The 20,312-nt window shown below is 35.0% G+C and overlaps 1 protein-coding gene across 1 annotated transcript; it reads right to left on the bottom strand.

Annotated features, from left to right (window-relative positions):
- Positions 1-252: 252 nt before the first annotated feature.
- LOC109023849 (uncharacterized) lies at positions 253-17,689 on the bottom strand. The gene is made up of 4 exons (XM_019013098.2): positions 17,588-17,689; positions 11,850-12,135; positions 3,442-3,674; positions 253-1,208 (listed from the first exon to the last, which is right to left on the bottom strand). Exons 1-4 carry the CDS (start codon positions 17,687-17,689, stop codon positions 1,089-1,091), a joined length of 741 nt encoding a protein of 246 aa, XP_018868643.2. The 3' UTR covers positions 253-1,088.
- Positions 17,690-20,312: the final 2,623 nt, after the last annotated feature.

The following is a 20,312-nucleotide window of genomic DNA, read 5'->3' on the forward strand; positions in this document are numbered from 1 at the left end:
CTACTTAGGAGGCTGAGGCAGGAAAATTGCTGGAACCCGGGAGGCAGAGGTTGCAGTGAGCCGAAATCAGGCCACTGTACTCCAGCCCTGGGCGACAAAGCAAGACTCTGTCTTAAAAAGAAAAAAAACCAGAAATCATTACACAGCTCTATATCCATCAAAGTATATACTTAATTGGGTTGCTAATACTCCCACACCTGCAAGGTTGTTTTTAAAAAAATAAAAAGGTGAGGAGAGAATAAGAAACGAAGCTAACATTTTAAAATACATGCTGTATTTCAGAAACCATATAAGACACTTTACATATTATCTCTTTTAAAGATATATAAACCAGTATATCTCATTGTATTTTTGGAGCAATCTTGTGAAATAGAGGATATTATATTCCCACTTATATCATGTGTTATATGACAAAAATCAGCTTCAGAAGACATAATTAAGTTTGGATTTTTTTCTTTGGAAGAGTTCAAATATATTTCAAGGGCACAATTCTGGTATGTAATGTATACTATTTTGAAAAATAATTGAGATATATTTTTCTGGCATTAATATTAAATGAAATTGACCAACTTGTAAATTTTTTGTAATTTTATAGATATACAAGTTATTGCCTTAAGACTTCAGAAAAATTTGTTTTACATTTATGATTATAGCTTAACAGTCTTGTCACTGTTTCCTGTAATATAACTGCAGAGAAGTATCTTCAAGGCATTAATAATACCACAATGAGATAAGATGAAATTGCAATGCATAAATTATTCCTTAGATTGAATGTTCAAGTTTTCTGGCTCTCAGTGGGATTTCCTGAGTTTATCTTTAGAATTTATTTTCTTTTTAAATTTGTAAACTTTACTTTCTTCCCCATTTGCTCATGAAATTTTCAAAAGAACAGTACATGTTCTTTTACCGTTATATATAATGTATTATAATATTTGAATGGATTGTTATATTGCTTGCTACAATCGACTCAGGAAAGATTGATAGTGCAGAAGAATAGAGATAACTGAGAAGAAAAATAGTCTTTCAAAAAGTGAAGGGAGATGGAAATATGAGGGTCAGTAGAACTAATTTATGATAGGTGACGTAGTTCATTGTAACAGATGAAAAAAAAAGAAATGATAGATGCAGATGCTGTTGTTACTGATGCAGTTGCTGTTGTTAATCTTGTAATGATGATGATGATGATAATTGATGTTGTTGAGGGTGACCTGGAAATGTAAAAGTTACATGCAGGATTTAGTAAAGCAAAGGATGTTCATGTGCAGACATAATGAGGCGAGTACACACACACACAACATAGACTAGACAGCGGGTCCGCTGTCTTTCTAGTTTCAAAATGTAGTACCTTATGAAAGTTTTGCTCTGTGAGACATAGCTTCATCCTTCTAACAAATTCACCTTTAATTTCCTAAGCTGCATTGAGTGGGTTCTGTACTTGCAATCAAATGATCCGTGCCTGAGACACTTTGGAAACCACTCAATTCAGAGTATACTGTACTCTCTCTTAGCATGTATTACTTGGCCAATACCCATAGTCATTATTTTTATTTTTCTTAGTGGGAGAGTCTAGTTCCCAGCGTATATTAGCCTACCCTGTCCTGGTATAGGTTACCATTAAGGACACTCTTATTTTTAGACCTAGACACTCAGAAGTTTTACTTCACTGTAGAATTAATAGGAACCAGAAGGTTGGTATGGTTTCCAGTAAAAGTAACAACCTAATAATTAATAGAAGTATATGTCCAGAATAAGGGAAGTGTTATCATTAGCATGTTGCTTTCTAATCAGACTATGAGGGTGGAGCAACCAGAAATGGTGTGTCTTCCCTAAATGTAAGCACCAAACAAGATTTTTTTTCTTGTTCTGTACTGTTTTCTCTTGTTCTCTACTGCCCGGAGCATTGGTGCTCAATAAATATTCATTGAGTAACTGAAAGCCATGTTGTAAGAAAAAGCTTGTCATGACTGGGACTGTCTCACTTGGAAATTTGGACAAGAATGGTAGAGAAGAGATTTCTGTCTTTAAGTATCAGAAAGGGAACTTACTCCCATTAGCCCAAAAAGGCAGAATTATAAACTAGAATACTCGATTTTTAATTTCCTGTAATCTTCCCACACTCAGAGTACCTAATAATGTTCTTTGTCTCATTAGGGACCTGAATCTTTACACTAAGCCTGTATAACTACATCCGAATGTAGGCTGCCACTCTATGCCTATGAAGTGTCACTTCGAAATAAAACTAATGAGAAAAATAAGATCTTCCTCAGAAAAATATTGCTCTAATAGTCCACTGTATCCTGTAGCATTTGTTCCCCAATAGTGAAGGCTGGCAGTTTTAACTTTAATTATGTTCATCCTGCCTGTATGAACCCAAGACGGATATTTAGTCAAGTTGATTATCTGGTGCACACCTGCTAACATAATTATGGCTAGAATAGGATGTTTTGCTCATCCTCTAAACTAAAAATAGCTAAACCAAATGTAGCATTCTTGTTTCAACAGGCAATCTGAAGTCTTTGGGGGTACTTTGAAAATAAGGTAGTCAAGCACTACCTTAATTTAAGAATCTTTTTTTTTTTCTTATGTGTTAGGTCAGTGATTCTGTGGGACGTCTGTAGAGCCTAGAAATCTACATTTTTAACAGACACTCAGGGTGTAGTAGGTAGGTGGTAGACAATGCCTTAAGCGAAAAGACAATAGAGCTGGGTACTGGATATTTATTTATTAGAATTGAGCATTTTCATTTGAGTTAAAAATATTTTATGGTTAATTATGCTTGACAGAAAAGCCAGTGAAATGTTTCATTGACATTTGTAAGTTTATCCTTTAATGTTATAATATACCAAAATGTCATATTATTCAAAATCTACTTCTGTGCAAACAAATTATTTTAAGCTTCCCTGCCATGCAACTCTTGATGTAGATATATCTCCTATGTGTTTCTTCAATAACAGCCACAATATCCTTGATATTTGCCTCACAGACTCAAACCCCATTGGCCAAAACCCTCAGCCTTAAAAGTTAGGAGTTATTTATGCAGCCATTCAAGCAAGAATCAAAAGACATGCAGAAATATTAATCTTGCTATAACTGCAATAGGTTTTTATCTTTTTATTCTTGGATCCCCAATCTCCTCCTCTCTAATAATGGGTGCCCTTGAAGTAACTAGGCCATATTCTTTTCTTTGTGTTCTTAATATGTTCTCTTACTTGCATTCTCTCTCTCTCTCTACCTTCCTTCATTTTGTGAGCTCCAATTTTTGTACCTTCAAATAACACAATTTAGAAAACTTCAGCTTTAAAAAAAATAAGTGATTCCCTTTGTCATTCTCTAATTACCTTAAACTGCAAAATATGTGCTTATAAATGAATGTACATTCCATTCTGAAGAACTGAAAAGAGCTATTTCATAAGTCTACAATGAAGCAAAATAACTACGTACAGAGAAAAGTTGGATCCAGGTGCAAAGTAAAAGGACTTGGCAGATTGTAAGATCAAGATCAGGCTGAGGTTCAGTTGGTTTCTCAAGTCGCCCACTTGGCCCTCTTCCAAGTCTTTCCTTCTCTTTCCTTTTTGTCCTTACTGCTCTAAAGCTTTTTAATAAACTTCCACTCCTGCTCTGAAACTTGCCTTGGTCGTTCCTCTGTCTTATGCTCCTGAGTCGAATTCTTTCTTCTGAGGAGGCAAAAAAAAAAATCAGGTTGAGTCAGAAGACAGAAGGCAGTGCACAAAAGGAGCCACTGGAATTAATTATTAGTTTACTTTTACTAGAAACCATAACAACCTTCTGGTTCCTATTCTGTACTGAAATAAATCTTCTGAGTGTCTAAGTTTAAAAATAAGAGTGTCCTCAATGGTAACCTATACCAGGACAGGAAGGGAGCCACTGGAAAATAGATGGAAAGTTGTGACATTTGAAGAAACCTGAAGAGTACGGTAGGCCTATCAGCTCAAGAGAGTTAGCAATTGGTAAGATCTTGTCTTAGTAGCTCAAGAGAATAAGGATAAAGATTTCTTTTCCTCCGTCTCATGGACCAGAGAAGAAAATTAAAAAAAAAAAAAAAAAAGAGGAAATACTGAGGAATATCTGTAAAGGAAACATGATTATTGTTTTTATCCATGGTTGCCATGGCATTTAAGCAAATGATACTCTTCTACTCTTCCAACTTCTGGACAATTATTGTGGTCTCTACAGTGAGGAAACTGTGACTTAGGGGAAGTTAGGCAATTCATCCAGGATCACATAGCTATTACATTAAATTTCAATATTTAAATCCTAAATGCATGTTTACTTCTTTTTGCCAAAGAGAGAACTAAAATCAGAAATTCACAGGACTTGAAGAAAGAAACTGCATATTGAGAAATATATAAACTACATTATCTCAGATTCATTGATCATTCAATATTACTTGAACAGGGTTAACCACTCTCAATGGTACCACAGGTTCTAAGGAAATAGCAGTGGATTAGGCAGATAAATAATTGCCAATGAATGCAATGTGTCTGTAATTTGCTTACCCAAATCTGATGGCATTTTTATTTGCTTATACCCCAGTAAAGTAGCTGGAGTCAAATGTACCTGCCTGAGGAAGAAAATAGGAGAGAATAGAAATGGAAATAAGAAGATTTGGAAATATAGCCAAAAATCAAACTTCCCCTTTGTCTGTGATGATTGATAGCAACAAAAGGAACTATTGACAATAAAGAGACTTGGGATATCATAAAGAAAAAAAAGTCCCTTCATTGCTCCATTACACTGAGATGAGAAAGCTCTTTTGATTTTTATTTTTTACCGGACTTTATTTGGACCAGTTCAAGGTTCACTGCAATGTTGAACAGAAGGTACAGAGATTTCCCAGCCCCACTACCCACATACAGACACAGCCTCCCACATCATCAACACCCCCCACAGAGTGGTGTATTTGTTATGATTGAACCTATACTAACACATCATTATCAACCAGAGTCCATAGTTTACATTAAGGTTCACTCATGGTATTGTACATTCTATGGGTTTGGACAAATTTTAATGACATGTACCCACTGTTATGGTATTGATATAGTTTGCCTCTGTGTCTCCACCCAAATCCCATGTCAAATTGCTATCTCTAGTGTTGGAGGAGGGTCCTGGTGGGAGGTGACTGAGTCATGGGAGTGGACTTCCCCCTTGCTGTTCTCATGATAGAATAGAGTCTCACGAAATCTGGTTGTTTGAAAGTGCATAGCACTTCCCCCTTCTCTCTCTCTCTTCCTCCTGCACCCACCATGTAAGACTTGATGGCTTCCCCTTCATCTTCCATCATGATTGTAAGTTTCTTGAGGCCTCCCCAGCCATGCCTCCTGTACCGCCTGTAGAATTGTGAGCCAATTAAACCTCTTTTCTTTATAAATCATGCAGTCTCGGGTAGTTCATTATAACATTGTGAGAACAGACTAATACAGGTATCATACAGAGCAATTTCACTGCCCTAAAAATCCTCTGAGTTCTGCCCATTCATCCTTTCTGCCCTCTTCCTGCCCCAGACCTCGGGAAACCACTGATATTTTTACTGTCTTTATGGTTTTGCCTTCTCTAGAACGTCATATATTTGGAATAATACAATATGTAGCCTTTCCCGATTGGCTTCTCTCACTTAGTAATATGCATTTGTTTCCTCCATGTGTTTTCATGGCTTCATAGCTCATTTATTTTTAGCTCTGAATAATATTGAATTACCTGGATGTACCACAGTTTATCCACTTGCCTACTGAAGTATATTTTGGTTATTTACAAGTTTGGTCAATTATAAATAAAGCTACTATAAACATTTGTATGCAAGTTTTTGTGTGGACACAAGTTATCAGCTGCTTTGGATCAATACTAAAGAACACAATTGTTGGGTTGTATGGTAAGTATGTTTAGTTTGTTAAGTTTGTTAAGAAGCTGACAAACTGTCTTCCAAAGTGGTTGTACAGTGTTGCATTCCCACCAGCAACATATGAAAATCGGCGTTCTCTTCAGCGTTTGGTGTTTTCAGAGTTCTGGGTTTTGGCCATGGGTGTGTAGTAGAATCTCATTTGCTAATAGGTATGTAGTGATATTTCATTATTGTTTTTGTTCACATTTCTCTGATGACATGGATGATAATGTGGAGCATCTTTTCATGTGCTCCTTAACCATCTGCATATCTTTTTCGATGAAGTGTCTATTAAGGTCTTTGGCCAATTTTAAAAATTGGGTTGCTTCTTGTTGAGTTTTAACAGTTTTTTTGTATATTTTGAAAAACAGTTCTTTATCAGATGTGTCTTTTAAAGATATTTTCTCTCAGTTAGTGATTTGTCTTTTTATTTTCTTGACAGTATCTTTCATAGAGTAAGAAATTTTAATATTAGTGGCATCTAACTTAGCAGTTCTTTCATGGATCATGGTTTTGATGTTGTATGTAAAATGTCACCACCAAACCCAAGATCATTTACAAATCCTCCCATTATTTTCTATGGGTTTTATAGTTTTGTGTTGTACATTTTGGTTTCTGATCCACTTTCAGTGAATTTATGTGAAGGAAGTAAGGTCTATGTCTAGATTTCATCTTTTTTTTTTTTTTTTTTTTTTGCATGTGGATGTCCAACCATTTGTTGAAAAGGCTGTCTTTGCTTCATTGCATCGCCTTTGTTCCTTGGTCAATTATCGGTTGATTATATTTACGTGAGTGTATTTCTAGACTCTGTATTTTTCATTGATCTATTTGTCTGTTATTTTACTAATACCACACTGCCTTGATTAGGGTAGCTTTAGAGTATGTATTGAAATAGGGTAGTTTCAGTTCTCCAACTTTGTTCTTCTCTTTTAATTCTGGATTGGCTATTTGGGGTCTTTTGCCTCTCCATGTAAACTTTAGAATTAGCTTGTCCATGTCTAAAAAATATTTTCGAGGGAGTTTGATTGGAATTTTATTGGATCTATATACCAAGTCAGGAAAAAGTGGCATCTTGAAAATACTGACTTCCTATTCATAAACATAGAATGTATCTCAATGTATTTAATTCTCCTTTGATTTATTTCATCAGAGTTTTGTAGTTTTCCTTACGTAAATCTTATACATATTTTGTTAGATTTATATCTAAGTATTTCAGTTTTGAGGGATGCCTGTGTGTATATATATATATATATAAATATATATAAATATATATAAAAAAATAAAATTCCAATCAAGATCCCTCGAAAATATTTTTTAGATACGGACAAGCTGATTCTAAAGTTTACATGGAGAGGCAAAAGACCCCAAATAGCCAATCCAATATTAAAAGAGAAGAACAAAGTTGGAGGACTGAAACTGTCTGATTTCAAAAAAAAACAAAATATATATATATATATACACACACACACACACACACACATATATATATATAGGCCTACATATAAATATATATATATATATATATATTTTTTTTTTTTTTTTTTGAGACGGAGTCTTGCTCTATTGCCAGGCTGGAGTGCAGTGGCGCAATCTTGGCTCACTGCAACCTCTGCCTCCTGGGATCAAGCGATTCTCCTGCTTCAGTCTCTGAGTAGCTAGGACTACAGGCATGCACCACTATGCCCGGCAAATTTTTTGTAGTTTAGTAGAGACAGGGTTTCACCGTGTTGGCCAGGATGGTCTTGATCTCCTAACTTCCTGATTTGCCCACCTCGGTCTCCCAAAGTGCTGGGATTGAGTGCTGGGATTACAGGCATGAGCCACCGCTCCAGGCCAGTATTAATATTTTTAATTTGAAATTCTATTTGTTCATTGCTCGTATATAGGAAGGTGACTAAACTTTGTATATTAATCATATATTTTGCTATCTTGCTATGATTATTAGTTCCAGGATTTTTAAAAAATTTATTCTTTTGGATTTTCTACATAGATTATCACTTCCTCTGTGAACAAAGATAATTTTACTTCCTCTTTCCCAATTCGTATACCTTTTATGTTCTTTTCTTATTTTATCTCATTAGCTAGGATGCCTAGAACAGCCTTGTCTTGTTCTTGACCTTAGTGGGAAAGTTTCTAGTTTCTCACCCTTAAGTATAATATTAGCTGTAGGTTTTTTGTAGATACTTTTTGGTCAGGTTAAGGAAGTTCCTCTCTATTCTTAGCTAGCTGAGAGTTTTTGTTATGATTAGGTGTTGGATTTTTTTTCCAAATGTAATTTCTGCATCAATTAAATATGATCATGTGATTTTTCCTCTTTAGCCTGTTGATGTAATGAATTACATTAATTTATTTTTTAATGTTGAGCTAGCTTTGCATACCTGGGATAAATTCCACTTGGCTGTGGCATATAATTATTATAAATTGTTGGCATGGATTTGCTAATTTTTTGAGGATTTTTGCACCTGTGTTTATGAAAGATATCAGTCTGTAGTTCTCCTTTCTTTTAATTTCTTTGTATAGTTTTGGTATTAAGGTAATGTTAGCTTAGTAGAATGAGGCAGGAAGTATTCTTTTGTCTTCTATATTCTGAAAGACATTATAGCAAATTGGTATGATTTCTTCCTTAAATGTTTGGCACAGTTCACCAGTGAACTTATCTGGGCCTGGTGCTTTCTCTTTAGGAAGGTTATTAATTATTGATTAAATTTATTTCATAAATATAGGCCTATTCAGATGGTCTTATGAGTTGTAGCATATTATGTCTTTCAAAAAATTCATTCATTTCATGTAGATTATCAAATTTGTGGGCATAAGTTTTTCATAGTATTATAACCATTTTAATGTACATGAGGTGTATAATGATATTTCTTCTCTCACTTCTGATATTAGAAATTTGTGCCTTCCCTTTTAAAATTAGTTAGCCTAGCAAGAGGCTTATCAATTTTATTAATTTTTTTAAAGAGCCACCTTTGGTTTTATTGATTTTCTCTATTAATTGTCTATTTTCTATTTCATTGATTTCTTCTCTTATTCTCCTTATTTCCTTTCTTCTGATTACTTTGGATTTAATTTGTTCTTCCCTTTATATTTTCCTAAGGTGGAAGTTTAGAAGACTGATTTTAGATCTTTCTTCTTTTCTAATATATGTATTCCATGCTATAAATTTCCTTCTAGGTACTACTTTCCCCACATCCCAAAAATTTTGATAAGTTATGTTTTCATGTTTAATTTGCTCAAAAGATGTTTAAATTTCTCTTGAGATGTATTCCTTGATCTATATGTTATTTATAAGCATGTTGTTTAATCGCCAATATTTTGGCATTTTAAGGTATCTTTTTATTATTTATTTCTAGTTTAATTTCATTGTTGTCTGAGAGCAGAGACTGTATAATTTCTATTCTATTAAATTTGTTAAATGTATTTTATGGCCTGGAATGTGATTTATCTTGGTGAATGTTCCATGTGGGCTTGAGACTAACACGTATTCTGCTGTTATTGGATTGAGTAGACAATAGATGCCCATTATATACAGTTAATTGATGATGATGATGATGATGATGATGATTTCAACTATGCCCTTCATCATTTCTTGGATCTGTCCATTTCTGAGAGAGAGGCATTGAAGTCTCCAACTATAATAGTGGGTTAATTTATTTATTCCTGCAGTTCTATCAGTTTTTGCCTCATGTATTTTGATGCTCTGTTGTTAGGTGCATATACATTGAGGATTTTTATGTCTTACGTAGAATTGACTTCTTTATGAGTATGTAAGGCTCCTCTTTATCTCTAGTAACTAATATTGCTCCTCTTGTTCTCTTTTTATTAGCTTTGTCATGGTATACATTTCTCCATTCCTTTACTTTTAATCTCTATGTGCATTTACATTTAAAGTGGGTTTCTTATAAACAACATACAGTTACTGATTTGTGGATTTTGTTCCACTTTGACAATTTCTGTCTTTTAATTGGTGCATTTAGTCCACTGTTGTTTAAAATTATTGATGTAGTTGGATTAATATCCATTATATTAGTTACTCTTTTCTTCTTGTTGCCCTTGTTCTTCCTATTTGTCTTCGAATTTGTCTGCCTTTTGCTATAAAGAAATAAAAAATAAAAAACACCTGAGGCAAATTAAATTTAGCAGAGTTCATTTGAGCAAAGAACAATCAGACTTCCAGCAAGCTCCACCCAGCAATGTGGACAGGCAGTATTTATAAACAGATAAAAGAAAGAAAGTACAGAAACATCTTGATTGGCTACAGCTGGGCATTTGGCTTATTTGGGCATGATGCAATCAGTTGGCAGCCTGTGCTTGGCTGAAGGTTGGCTGCTACGATTGGCTGAGACACAGCTACTTGTACAAAAATATACACCTGGTTAGGTTGTAGTTCATTTACATACTAATTTAGGTTGCAAATTCACTACAAAGGAATTCAAATCAAAGTATGGAGGCAACCTCAGGCCAAATTTAGTATGATTTAACAATTTTTCTGTTTTGTTCCACCTCTCAACTTTAAGAGAGTGACCAAATATTTGTGCATTGATGACACTCTCTGTTATTGCATCAGACATGTTTGGTCTCAGCATTAAATTAACAATTCATAACATTAGGTCAGTTGGATGATTTGTATAAACCCTTTATGTTTTCATTATTCTAACTGTAGTAAGACAATTTGATGTATAACAGATGGCTGCATTAGAGCATTTAAGACTCTTGAGAGAAAGCAATGTAACAGGGAGATTATTATGAGGGCTATCAAAAGGATAATATGAAGATACTAAAGTATACTTCTTAATAGGAGCCTACAGAAATTGAACCTATCAAAATCAAATACATAAAAAATGATCCAGAAGAGGAATCTACTTGTTTTAACCAAGTAGTTTGTTGATTTCTTGCAACTTGGTTTCTATTATATCAAACAAATTTTTCTAAATACAACAATAAGAATTAGCTATCACACACAATACCCACTGCTAAGCCAACAGATAGTCCAAAGGAATCTTATTACCTGAAACAACTCTATCCGGAGAAGTTTAAGATGTCTGCTGGGCAACTGTAGCATTTTCAGTAGAGTCAGTGCTATAGCTAAAGTTTGTGCCAAGCCATAGAAAAAGCATTCTAACAAAAGATACCCATTTACAGGAATTTATGCCTGTTGGCAAAACATCTTTATTCCATAGTGCAAATTAAGAAGTATTCCTTTTCCAAGTTGTTTTGGTGTGACAAAGGTACTTTTAGAATCCCTAATCTACACTGAGCCTTGTTTTCCATTTATTAAGACAGAGTTGCCCACACGTATGGTTGTTCATTAAATCCTTCACAGATAAAAATATATCTTGGAGGGGCACAACAGACTATTCCCTGTGGGATGCCTTGTGCATTCAGGGTTATCAGTAGGGAAGTGCTAGTAATATTTATCTAAGGCTCCATTATTGAATCATTGCATGGTTTCAGGCTATGCGCAATCAAGGGATTTGGGTTATACATCTGTTCACAAACAAATTATCTTTCTTTTGGTTTTCTTACTAAATTTCTGGCAAAATTTAACTGTAAAATCCTCACTATATGTTTTGCCTACTGCTAGTTTTAAACAAGGAATCCGAATGTGTGCATGTAAAAGCTTAACTTTATAGAAAGAACCAGATATTGCACTTGAAAGATCAATTAAATTTGTTAAAAGAGTGAGCCAGAAAGTCTCTAAGATCATGTAAGGATTTAGGTTTAATGTGACATATCCAATATTTAATTAAGTTCCCCCTGGAACCTACTAATCATAAAATCTTAATTATTACATTATTTTCTCATGTATAAACAGAAAAGAAACACAGGAAAGAGAGGAAAAGGGACAAAGATTTCATAAGAGGGGAAAAATCTTAACCCATAATCTTCAGAAAGCTGTCCATGTCTAGGATGACATCCCCTTCTGAGGAGAAACTTTTCTGGGCAATTTTACCTTGAGATCTCTGGTGAGTGTACAGTCCCAAGAGTCTGGAGGGGCTCTCCTGGGCTGAAAGGAGTGGATCCAAGCCGTGAAGTTTTATTGCTGTATGGTTGGTAAGAAGAACTTGGTATAGTACCTTCCAAAGTTGTTCAAGGGCAGTCTCTTGACTTTGCATTTGAGTTGCTTTCAAAAACTCATTGTCTGGGTTCTGGATCATGAAAGGTCTGGTTGTAAATTGGTGAGTCATGAAGATCTTTTTATACTGGTGAAAATATACTTTGGCATAATGCATTAAAACCTGAAATATTGAATCATGTTAGAGCTTATGTGAGTATGAAATACACGAGTTTCTATTATTAGGGGCATATGCCTAACCACAATTCTTTTATAAGGAAATCTATGTTTTCCAGTAGAAGTGGATCTGATTGCCATAAATCAGTGATACCTTTGGAGAAATCCAATTGATTCAGTAAGCTTTGCCTAATACTATTGGGTTTTTAATACCTTATCTAACTGTTTTACAACCTGTCCAGTGAAATGAGTACCTCCATTGCCAGAGATTCCTCCAGCAACTCCCCATAAACAAAACACATTTTCCAATAACCTGTTAACTACTATTGCAGCATCACCCTTTCTGCATGAGGATGCTTATACAACTAAATAACATGCATTGAAGGTGGCAGTTAAATAAAACCCATATGTAAATGTTCAAATGATCCAATAGGTGCTGGAAATGTGCCATCTGAGATTTTTATTGTTTTACAGAAATTATTAGTTTGATGAATGAAATATTGACTATAAATGATTTTAGCAATTTTAGAACAGCCATCCGTCAATATTTTTTCATAAATTCTGTAATTTTTACCTCTTCCATTATGAGTCGTACAGTGCAGAACTTTTAATAATAGGAGATTTAAGGACACAAGAAGGACTGAGTGGCTGTCTAGGCTCTCCATGGGTCAATGCTTACCATTGCATTTATATCCTTTTAAACACCAGCTTTGCTTCTCCAATTTAGGCACATAGTACTTCTTATTAAATACATTATCATAGGTTATTTGTCTTGGGTTAATCTTATACAGTTCATTCAAATTTCATATCTTAACAATTTTGGTACTGGCTGAGTTAGCATGAAAAATCTGGTATTTCCTTAGTATTCAATTAATTCTTTTTCTTATTGATTTTGGGTTAGTAGTTTTATGGAACAAATCGGTTTCTTCATTAGACCTCTGGGAATTCTTATCCAGTCCAATGGTATGATCTTAAAGATATCAGAAATGTGTGCTTATTAGAGTCCTTTCTATGAATATCCTCAGTGATGAAACACTTTAGGCTTATAGAGCTTACCTACAATAGCTTTCAGTAAAGTACCAGAGTAAACAATTATTTATCTCTGAATGACAAGACTTTAAATGGTCATGATAAAAAGATCTGATGAGAGTTCATTACAATAATTATACAATAATGATGTAATTGACAAGGAAATTTGTGTATTTCTGTTGCATACAATATTTTAAGATAATTAGAATTATGACTGATAACATTATACCAGGACTGTAAGATATATATGAATTTCATATAATATATGGAATACATATTTTAATACAACTATGCAAATATAACTCAGAGAAAGTTTAGTATTACTTATTATTTGATGACATTCCCTATAGAATTTAATGTATCAAAAAAACCCAATTGGGTTATATTTGTACTTTTATTAGAAGAGATATCATTTTGAGTGTTCTGAGGATGCACCTGAAATATATCAAAGTTAATTCTAGGCCAAGGAAAAAGACTTAATTTAGAGTTTTATATTGAAAAGTTTGTCAAAACATAAAAACTTTAAAACACTTGATCAAAATAGGGTAACAGGTCACTGTGAAATAATAGTCATTCACCTAACCAGTGGTAATTTATAGACTTCAAAAGCAAATACAGAAAGTTATATAGTTGCATAAGAAACCTTACCTCATCAATAGAACGCAGTTTTCTTAAGAAATCAAAAATATAATAAAGACAACTGAAAGCAAAGGAAATTATTTTCGTAAAACAAAGAATCTTTTTTCCCTAGGCTAATTACCCAAAAGCTAAAGAAAACCTTCCACAGTTTCCTATTAAGAGCAGACCAATACTCTTAAAAAAACTTGTTGTTGTAACAGAGAAAAAAATTCTAGTTTTGCATCAGTGTGCTTTTAATATTAATGCTCCGTGTCTAGGGAAAATTTACAAATAATTTCTTCTAATCTTAGCCAGCTTGATCACATCAATTCCTTTCACAAGATTTACCTTCCATAAAACTTTAAACCTTCTTTTATCCCTTCAGTTATTTATTCTACACTTTTTTCCTCTTACTTTGAATCACTCAGTCATACTATTATAGGACAAAAATTACTGTCTTTTTCCTGTAACAAGAACACATATTTTATGTAAGCATTACCTACCAAAAACATGTTATACTTTCCCCTCATAAGGAGTTGTCTCTCTTATTATTCTAGTTTTAATTACAATATATTAATTAGAATCTGAATCTTAGCAATTGTGAATCAGCATACTGTAGATAAACACCATGTCATGATTTCCAGAAATATATGGCTACCTCAAAGTTTAATTTTTAATATTTATTAATAGACCCAGATATATTTAGCTTCTCTATGCCATATTGAAAATAAGATGCCAAAACTATATAAACTTAAACTTATATTCAGCAATTAATGTTTCACTATTTTGCTTTTTTTGGAAATGACCCAGGTATTCAATGAATATCCATATTTTAACTTAATTTAGCAAAACTCTAAAGGTTTAAGTTTCCAAATTTATTTGGGAAGCTATTTTTAAGTAGGCACACTGATACAAAACAAAGTTAGCTAGCATCAGATTATTTCCTTGTTAACTATTTTTACTGCACGTGTATGTTAGGCTGCCATCATGAAAGTAAGATCAAAAATTTAAATACTTTTAATTTTATGCTGTGCTTGATATACATGAAGTAATAGACAAACTTACAATTTTATGGTCTTAAACATCTAATGGAGATAAAAATTGTGTGTTTGGATTATATTTAATACTGACAACTCTAAGACTACCCTGTTTTAATTATACCAGCAATATTTATCAAAGATAATTCAATTCACATGAATTTGAAAAGCATTTGAGTTCTTATTTTGCTGAGAGAATACTTGATTTTCGTAAGCATTTATTTTTCTTAAAACCAATTAAATAGAGCTCCTTTATAAATTAATTTGGCAATATCATCAGGGGATAGAAAAAAGTACTATACATATATATTAAACATACAGACATGCATAAACATATAAGCAGAAACAAATCTTATAGCTCTCACTTTAAAAATTTAGCCATGTTCCAGGTACTGTAATGTGAATTCACCAACTTATTAAAGAATATCTGGATCCAAATTGTTTTTCTGATCAATGGAACAAGATTTTATGCCCAGATGGCTAACACTTTTGACTAATATTTCATTTGCCTTCTGAAAGGATCATTCTGAAAGTCAATCTTTGATTCATTAAATCTTTGATGCCTATGCTATACCAATTAAAAACTACATCCCATTACTTTTGTGGCATTTTGATGCTTAATTTTCAAATGCATTTCACAAGTGAATAATTTTAATCTAGGTTAAAATTTCCCTACTGTGGTCACTATAATTCTAATGAGTTGTCTTTAGTAAGGTTAACCATTTTTCCCAAAGTACACAGGTACTGAAGCCCATATATTTTGTATATAAAATTAGTTGGTATTCCAGAAAGTCAAGTCCCACCTTTCTAGAGTACCATACTTTTTAGATTTGGAACAATCCATTTTCAAAAGTTACCTACCTGAGGCCTCTAAATCCAATCCAGCTAATTATCCAATCCAATTTGATCCTGGAAGCAGTTCAATAAATCATTGCACAAATAAATTTGATTGCTCAAAGCACAAATTTGTGGGGAGCTTGAATCCAAGCAAGCACTCACCTATGACCCCAGTTGCTGAGAGAGCTAAATCTCCCCAGTGGGCCCTGGTGGGTATATTTGTTTGGTCACTCAGTGCTCCTGGAAGTCACTGGAGGTCTACTTGAGATCCCACCTCTGATGTCAAACCATTAAAAGAAACAAGGGCTGACTGATTGATGATAAGCTCTTGAAAATTCTTAAGCTCACTGCCTCCCTTCAGGTCTCCAAGGAATGCTAAGTCTCCTCCCTGCCGTGAGAGACACAAAGTGAACTTAGTGTTGGGATACGGAAACTGGATGGCCCTCGGGGGCTGACCCGCAGGGACTTCGGGATATAGCAGAGAGAGCTTGGCATGACTTATTACTCCAGGCTGCAGAATCCTGGAAAAGAGCTACCATGCAGCCCACCCCTGGTCAATAGGAGGACCACCTTAGTGGAAGGGGGACAATCAGGGCCTCTGGCCTGCCATGTGCACAAGCATAACAATTGCTTTTGTTTAACGTGCAGATGGAATATTTGATCCATTTCAAGCAGGCATTTGCATCTTGGTATGCTGTCTTAATTGCAGAAGTTTCTTTTAAGTCTTCAACTTCTATGATCCTCTAGTAAAATGAATGTGTCTTTTAGAACCTATTTTTATTAGTTTTTAGACCAAAGAAAGCTAAACACCATTTTATATTTAATAATGCTTTTTGTATGATTTTTATACCAGATAAGTTAAATTTTACCTTTATATTAGTGTTGTTATTAATGTTAAACTTAATTTTAATAAAACCTTGTAGATGTATTTATCCAATTTTTTATGTTTGACCCTAAGGTAAGATTTTACAGACTCTTTTTAACCTTTTATAATTTTTGTTAAAGAGCAGGTTTATGCTTTAAGAAAAACTTGTTGCATTTTTACTTTAATGTCCAGTCCACAGAAAAACTGGATGATACCTTTTTAATTTCAGCTAATATGTTTACACAGAGAATTTTTTTTTTACAATTAAGGTTTTAAAACTTGCTTAAACTTTCAAAACAATAATTTTTTTAACCTTTTAATGTAGGTAAAAATCCACATTTTTGTGCCCCTTTATAATCTTTTTGCCAAAGGTATATTTTGCTTTTCTTATAAACCTTGCACATAAACTGTTTTTTTTTTTAAATAGTACTTGGGAGGCCTTATTACTTTTAAATTATACAACATTTTTTGCATAAATTTTTTGTATAACATTTTTTCTTTCGTGACTTTGCAATTGTTCAACATGTCTCAACTTTCTGACTTATTACAAACATTTTTTTCTTTAAACAACCAGTTAATTTCTTTCAGGACCTGAATTTCCCATATAACACTCTTTTTACATAAATTCTGCCTCCCCCCCTTTTTTTTTCCTTTTTTTTTCCTTTTTTTTTTTTTTTTTTTTGCAGATATCCATTCCTGTTTTTTTTTTTTTTTTAAAGTAAACTTTCTTTATGTCTTTGGACTAGACTGTCTAAGGCCACAAGATTAGAAGTTACCATAATACATGTTACACTGTTAACTTTCAGCAAACTTCACTTTTATTGAAAACCTTGTAAGTTTGGGATTTCAATTATCCTTTGCTATTAATAAGATCTTGTTTAGTCTAAATTAACTTGGAATTGGTATAGATGGTCTCTTTTTCTCTCTGCTGGTCTTTCCTTGCCTCTGCCAGCCACTTATGCTGCTGTTCTCTTAACTACTGTTGGGGGGAACGGGGTCTAAAACCAGCTGTAACAGTCTATATACAGAAACTGGTCTGGGTGCCTTGGCTTACAGGTTACCTTGTGTCATACCTTTGAAACAAGGGACCTGTCCAGACTTCCTTCTGATGGCCAACCCACCTCTAATGCTGACCAGTCTATTTCACACAAAGTTCTAAGTTTCCCTGGTGTCATAGTAACACCATAATCTCCCTTAAATTCTTTCTTGAAATTTTACAACATAGTTCGTAGTGGGGTGGGCTTATTTGTGCCTGACCCATGCTGCTTCGAGACAAAACACCATGCTCACACCACACGCACACCACAAAACAAAAAACAGGTAAAAAGGGCATACACACACTTTTACCGTTTATACCAAACTAAAATCATGAAATTCAGAATCTGAGTACCAAAAAATTCAAGCCAAGTCAAAACCAAAACATCCAGCAATTCAAGTCAAGTCAAAACCAGAACAAAAGTGCCAGTACAGGCATGCCTGGGTGATCAGGCCACACTTCCACTCAGATGGAGTGGGGCAAGTTCCAAAGACTAGTCTTACCAAGTCAAGCCAAGTCAAAACCAGAACAAAAGTGCCAATGCAGGCATGCCATGGGTGATCAGGCCACGCTTCCACTCAGATGGAGTGGGGTAAGTTCCAAAGACTAGTCTTCCCAAGTTTCAGATATCTGGACTGTAAGTGCCAGTTCCTTCCCGTTGTTCAGCCACTATGTTAATCCCCCACAGGGGCCTGCTACACGCTGCTCTGGGGAGGCGTTCCTCCCGGACATTTGCCTACCTGGGAGCTCTCTTTGGATCACGTCACTCAGGCTGGCCAGAGTACCCCACAAGGACACTCCACAGGGCAGGCTTAAGCCGCCTAAGGGGCTGCCTCAGCTGTCCATCAGTCATCTTGCTTCCCGGTCAGGGAGCAAAGAAATGTAGCAGGACAAGTTGCAGACAAAACTTTTCAGACACCGAGTTGTAGAAGGAAGGGCTTTATTCAGCTGGGAGCATTGGCAAACTACTGCCTTAAAATCCAAGCTCCTCGAGTGAGCAATTCCTGTCCCTTTTAAAGGTTCACAACTCTAAGGATTTCACATGAAAGGGTCGTGATTGATTTGAGCAAGCAGGGGGTACGTGACGGGCTGAATGCACCGGTGGTCAGAGTGGAACAGAACAGAGCAGGGAGTTTCACAGTGTTCTTCTATACAATGTCTGAAATGTATGAATAACATTGGTTTCTAAGTTATGAGTTGATTTTTAACTACTGGGTTTAGGCCAGGCAGTCCCAGGCCTGGTTTCGGGCCTGGCGCAGGGCTGCCTGTCTTTGATTTTACTTCCTTGTTTCTTGTTTTTTTGTGTGTTTTTTTTAAAACAGGTACTGAGTATAAAACAATATAAAACAATATGAGAGGATCTCTCTCTTCCCTCATTGTGAGCCCTTTTAGGGACAAAAATTGTGCACTCAGGGAGCTTGGATTTTAAGGCAGTAGCTTGCCAATGCTCCCAGCTGAATAAAGCCCTTCCTTCTACAACTCGGTGTCTGAGAGGTTTTGTCTGCGGCTGGTCCTGCTATGATACTACTTCACATATAGTAGGAGAGGCCTACAATTGTACTTTAATTTCTCCCCTCCAGGCCTCTTGTGTCAGGTTTGAATAGGCCTAGTTGTGCTAACTCCCCCCTGGGCCAGGAATTTTCACGATGACTCAGTGACCAATTAAATGCTTACAAATTCATGGTTTATTGTGAGACTTTCACACACCAACAACCATGTAAGTATATTCAACACACAAAGGCAGTAGTAAGAGAGAGGGGGAAGGAACCATAGGGAGTAGCTCAGGAGACCTGCACGCTTACTGAATAACCAGCAGGTCCGGTTTATCTCTGAACACCAAACAATGGGGGTCTCTGATCTCAGCCCAGCAGGGTTTCTGGCAAATGTAAATGGATGCTGTTTTTATTTTAAAGAGCAGATTATGCAGATGGTTAATGCAGATTAACCACATGGAAAGCAAGAGAAGGAATGCAGATGCTACTAAGAGCAAAGACCAGTCTCAGGTAAACAGCCAGTAAGCAAATGGGAACCTCAGTCCCACAACCTCAAGAAACTGAACTCGAGTCAATAACCTGAATGAGTTTGGAAGCAGATTCTTGTCCAGAGCCTCCAGAAAGGAAGGCTGTGCTGCCAACGCTTTTATTTCAGCACTGTGAAACTCCAAGGAGAGGCCCAGCTGAGCCACACTGTACCAGTGGTTCTGACCTACAGAATTATGAGATAATACATGAATGTTATTTTAAGTTGCTAAATTTTTGTCAATTTCTCATGGCAGCCACAGAATACTAATATACCATATTTCTGAAGATTTGCATCTGAAACTACTACTTATTCCAATTATTTTGTCAATCAGAATTCTTAATATATTGAACAAAAACTTACTCAAGTTGATTTAAGTAGATTATAAATATGGATTTATAAGAGAGATATTAAGTAGCTTATAAGATCAAGAGAAAAGAAGAAAAAACAGGCTCAGAAAATGGTAAGGAACAAAAGAGGGTTAGTTAAATATCTGTTCCTTGGCCAAAAACATGCCTGAGAACTTGTGTGATGACATTGCTGTCCTTGCCACAGAACAATATGGTTTATTCAACCAATTCCACCATCTCTAGACACTGTCTTAAGTACAGAAGACGATACTTAAGTACAGTCTTAACTATTACACCCTAGCAACTGCTTGCAAATACCACTACCACCATCACTAGAAATTAGTCTCCATAACCATTTGTTTACATAATTATTGGTTCAATATCTGGATTTCA

This window comes from Gorilla gorilla, chromosome 19 (genome assembly GCF_029281585.2).
Source record: "Gorilla gorilla gorilla isolate KB3781 chromosome 19, NHGRI_mGorGor1-v2.1_pri, whole genome shotgun sequence".
Classification (NCBI taxonomy): Eukaryota; Metazoa; Chordata; class Mammalia; order Primates; family Hominidae; genus Gorilla; species Gorilla gorilla.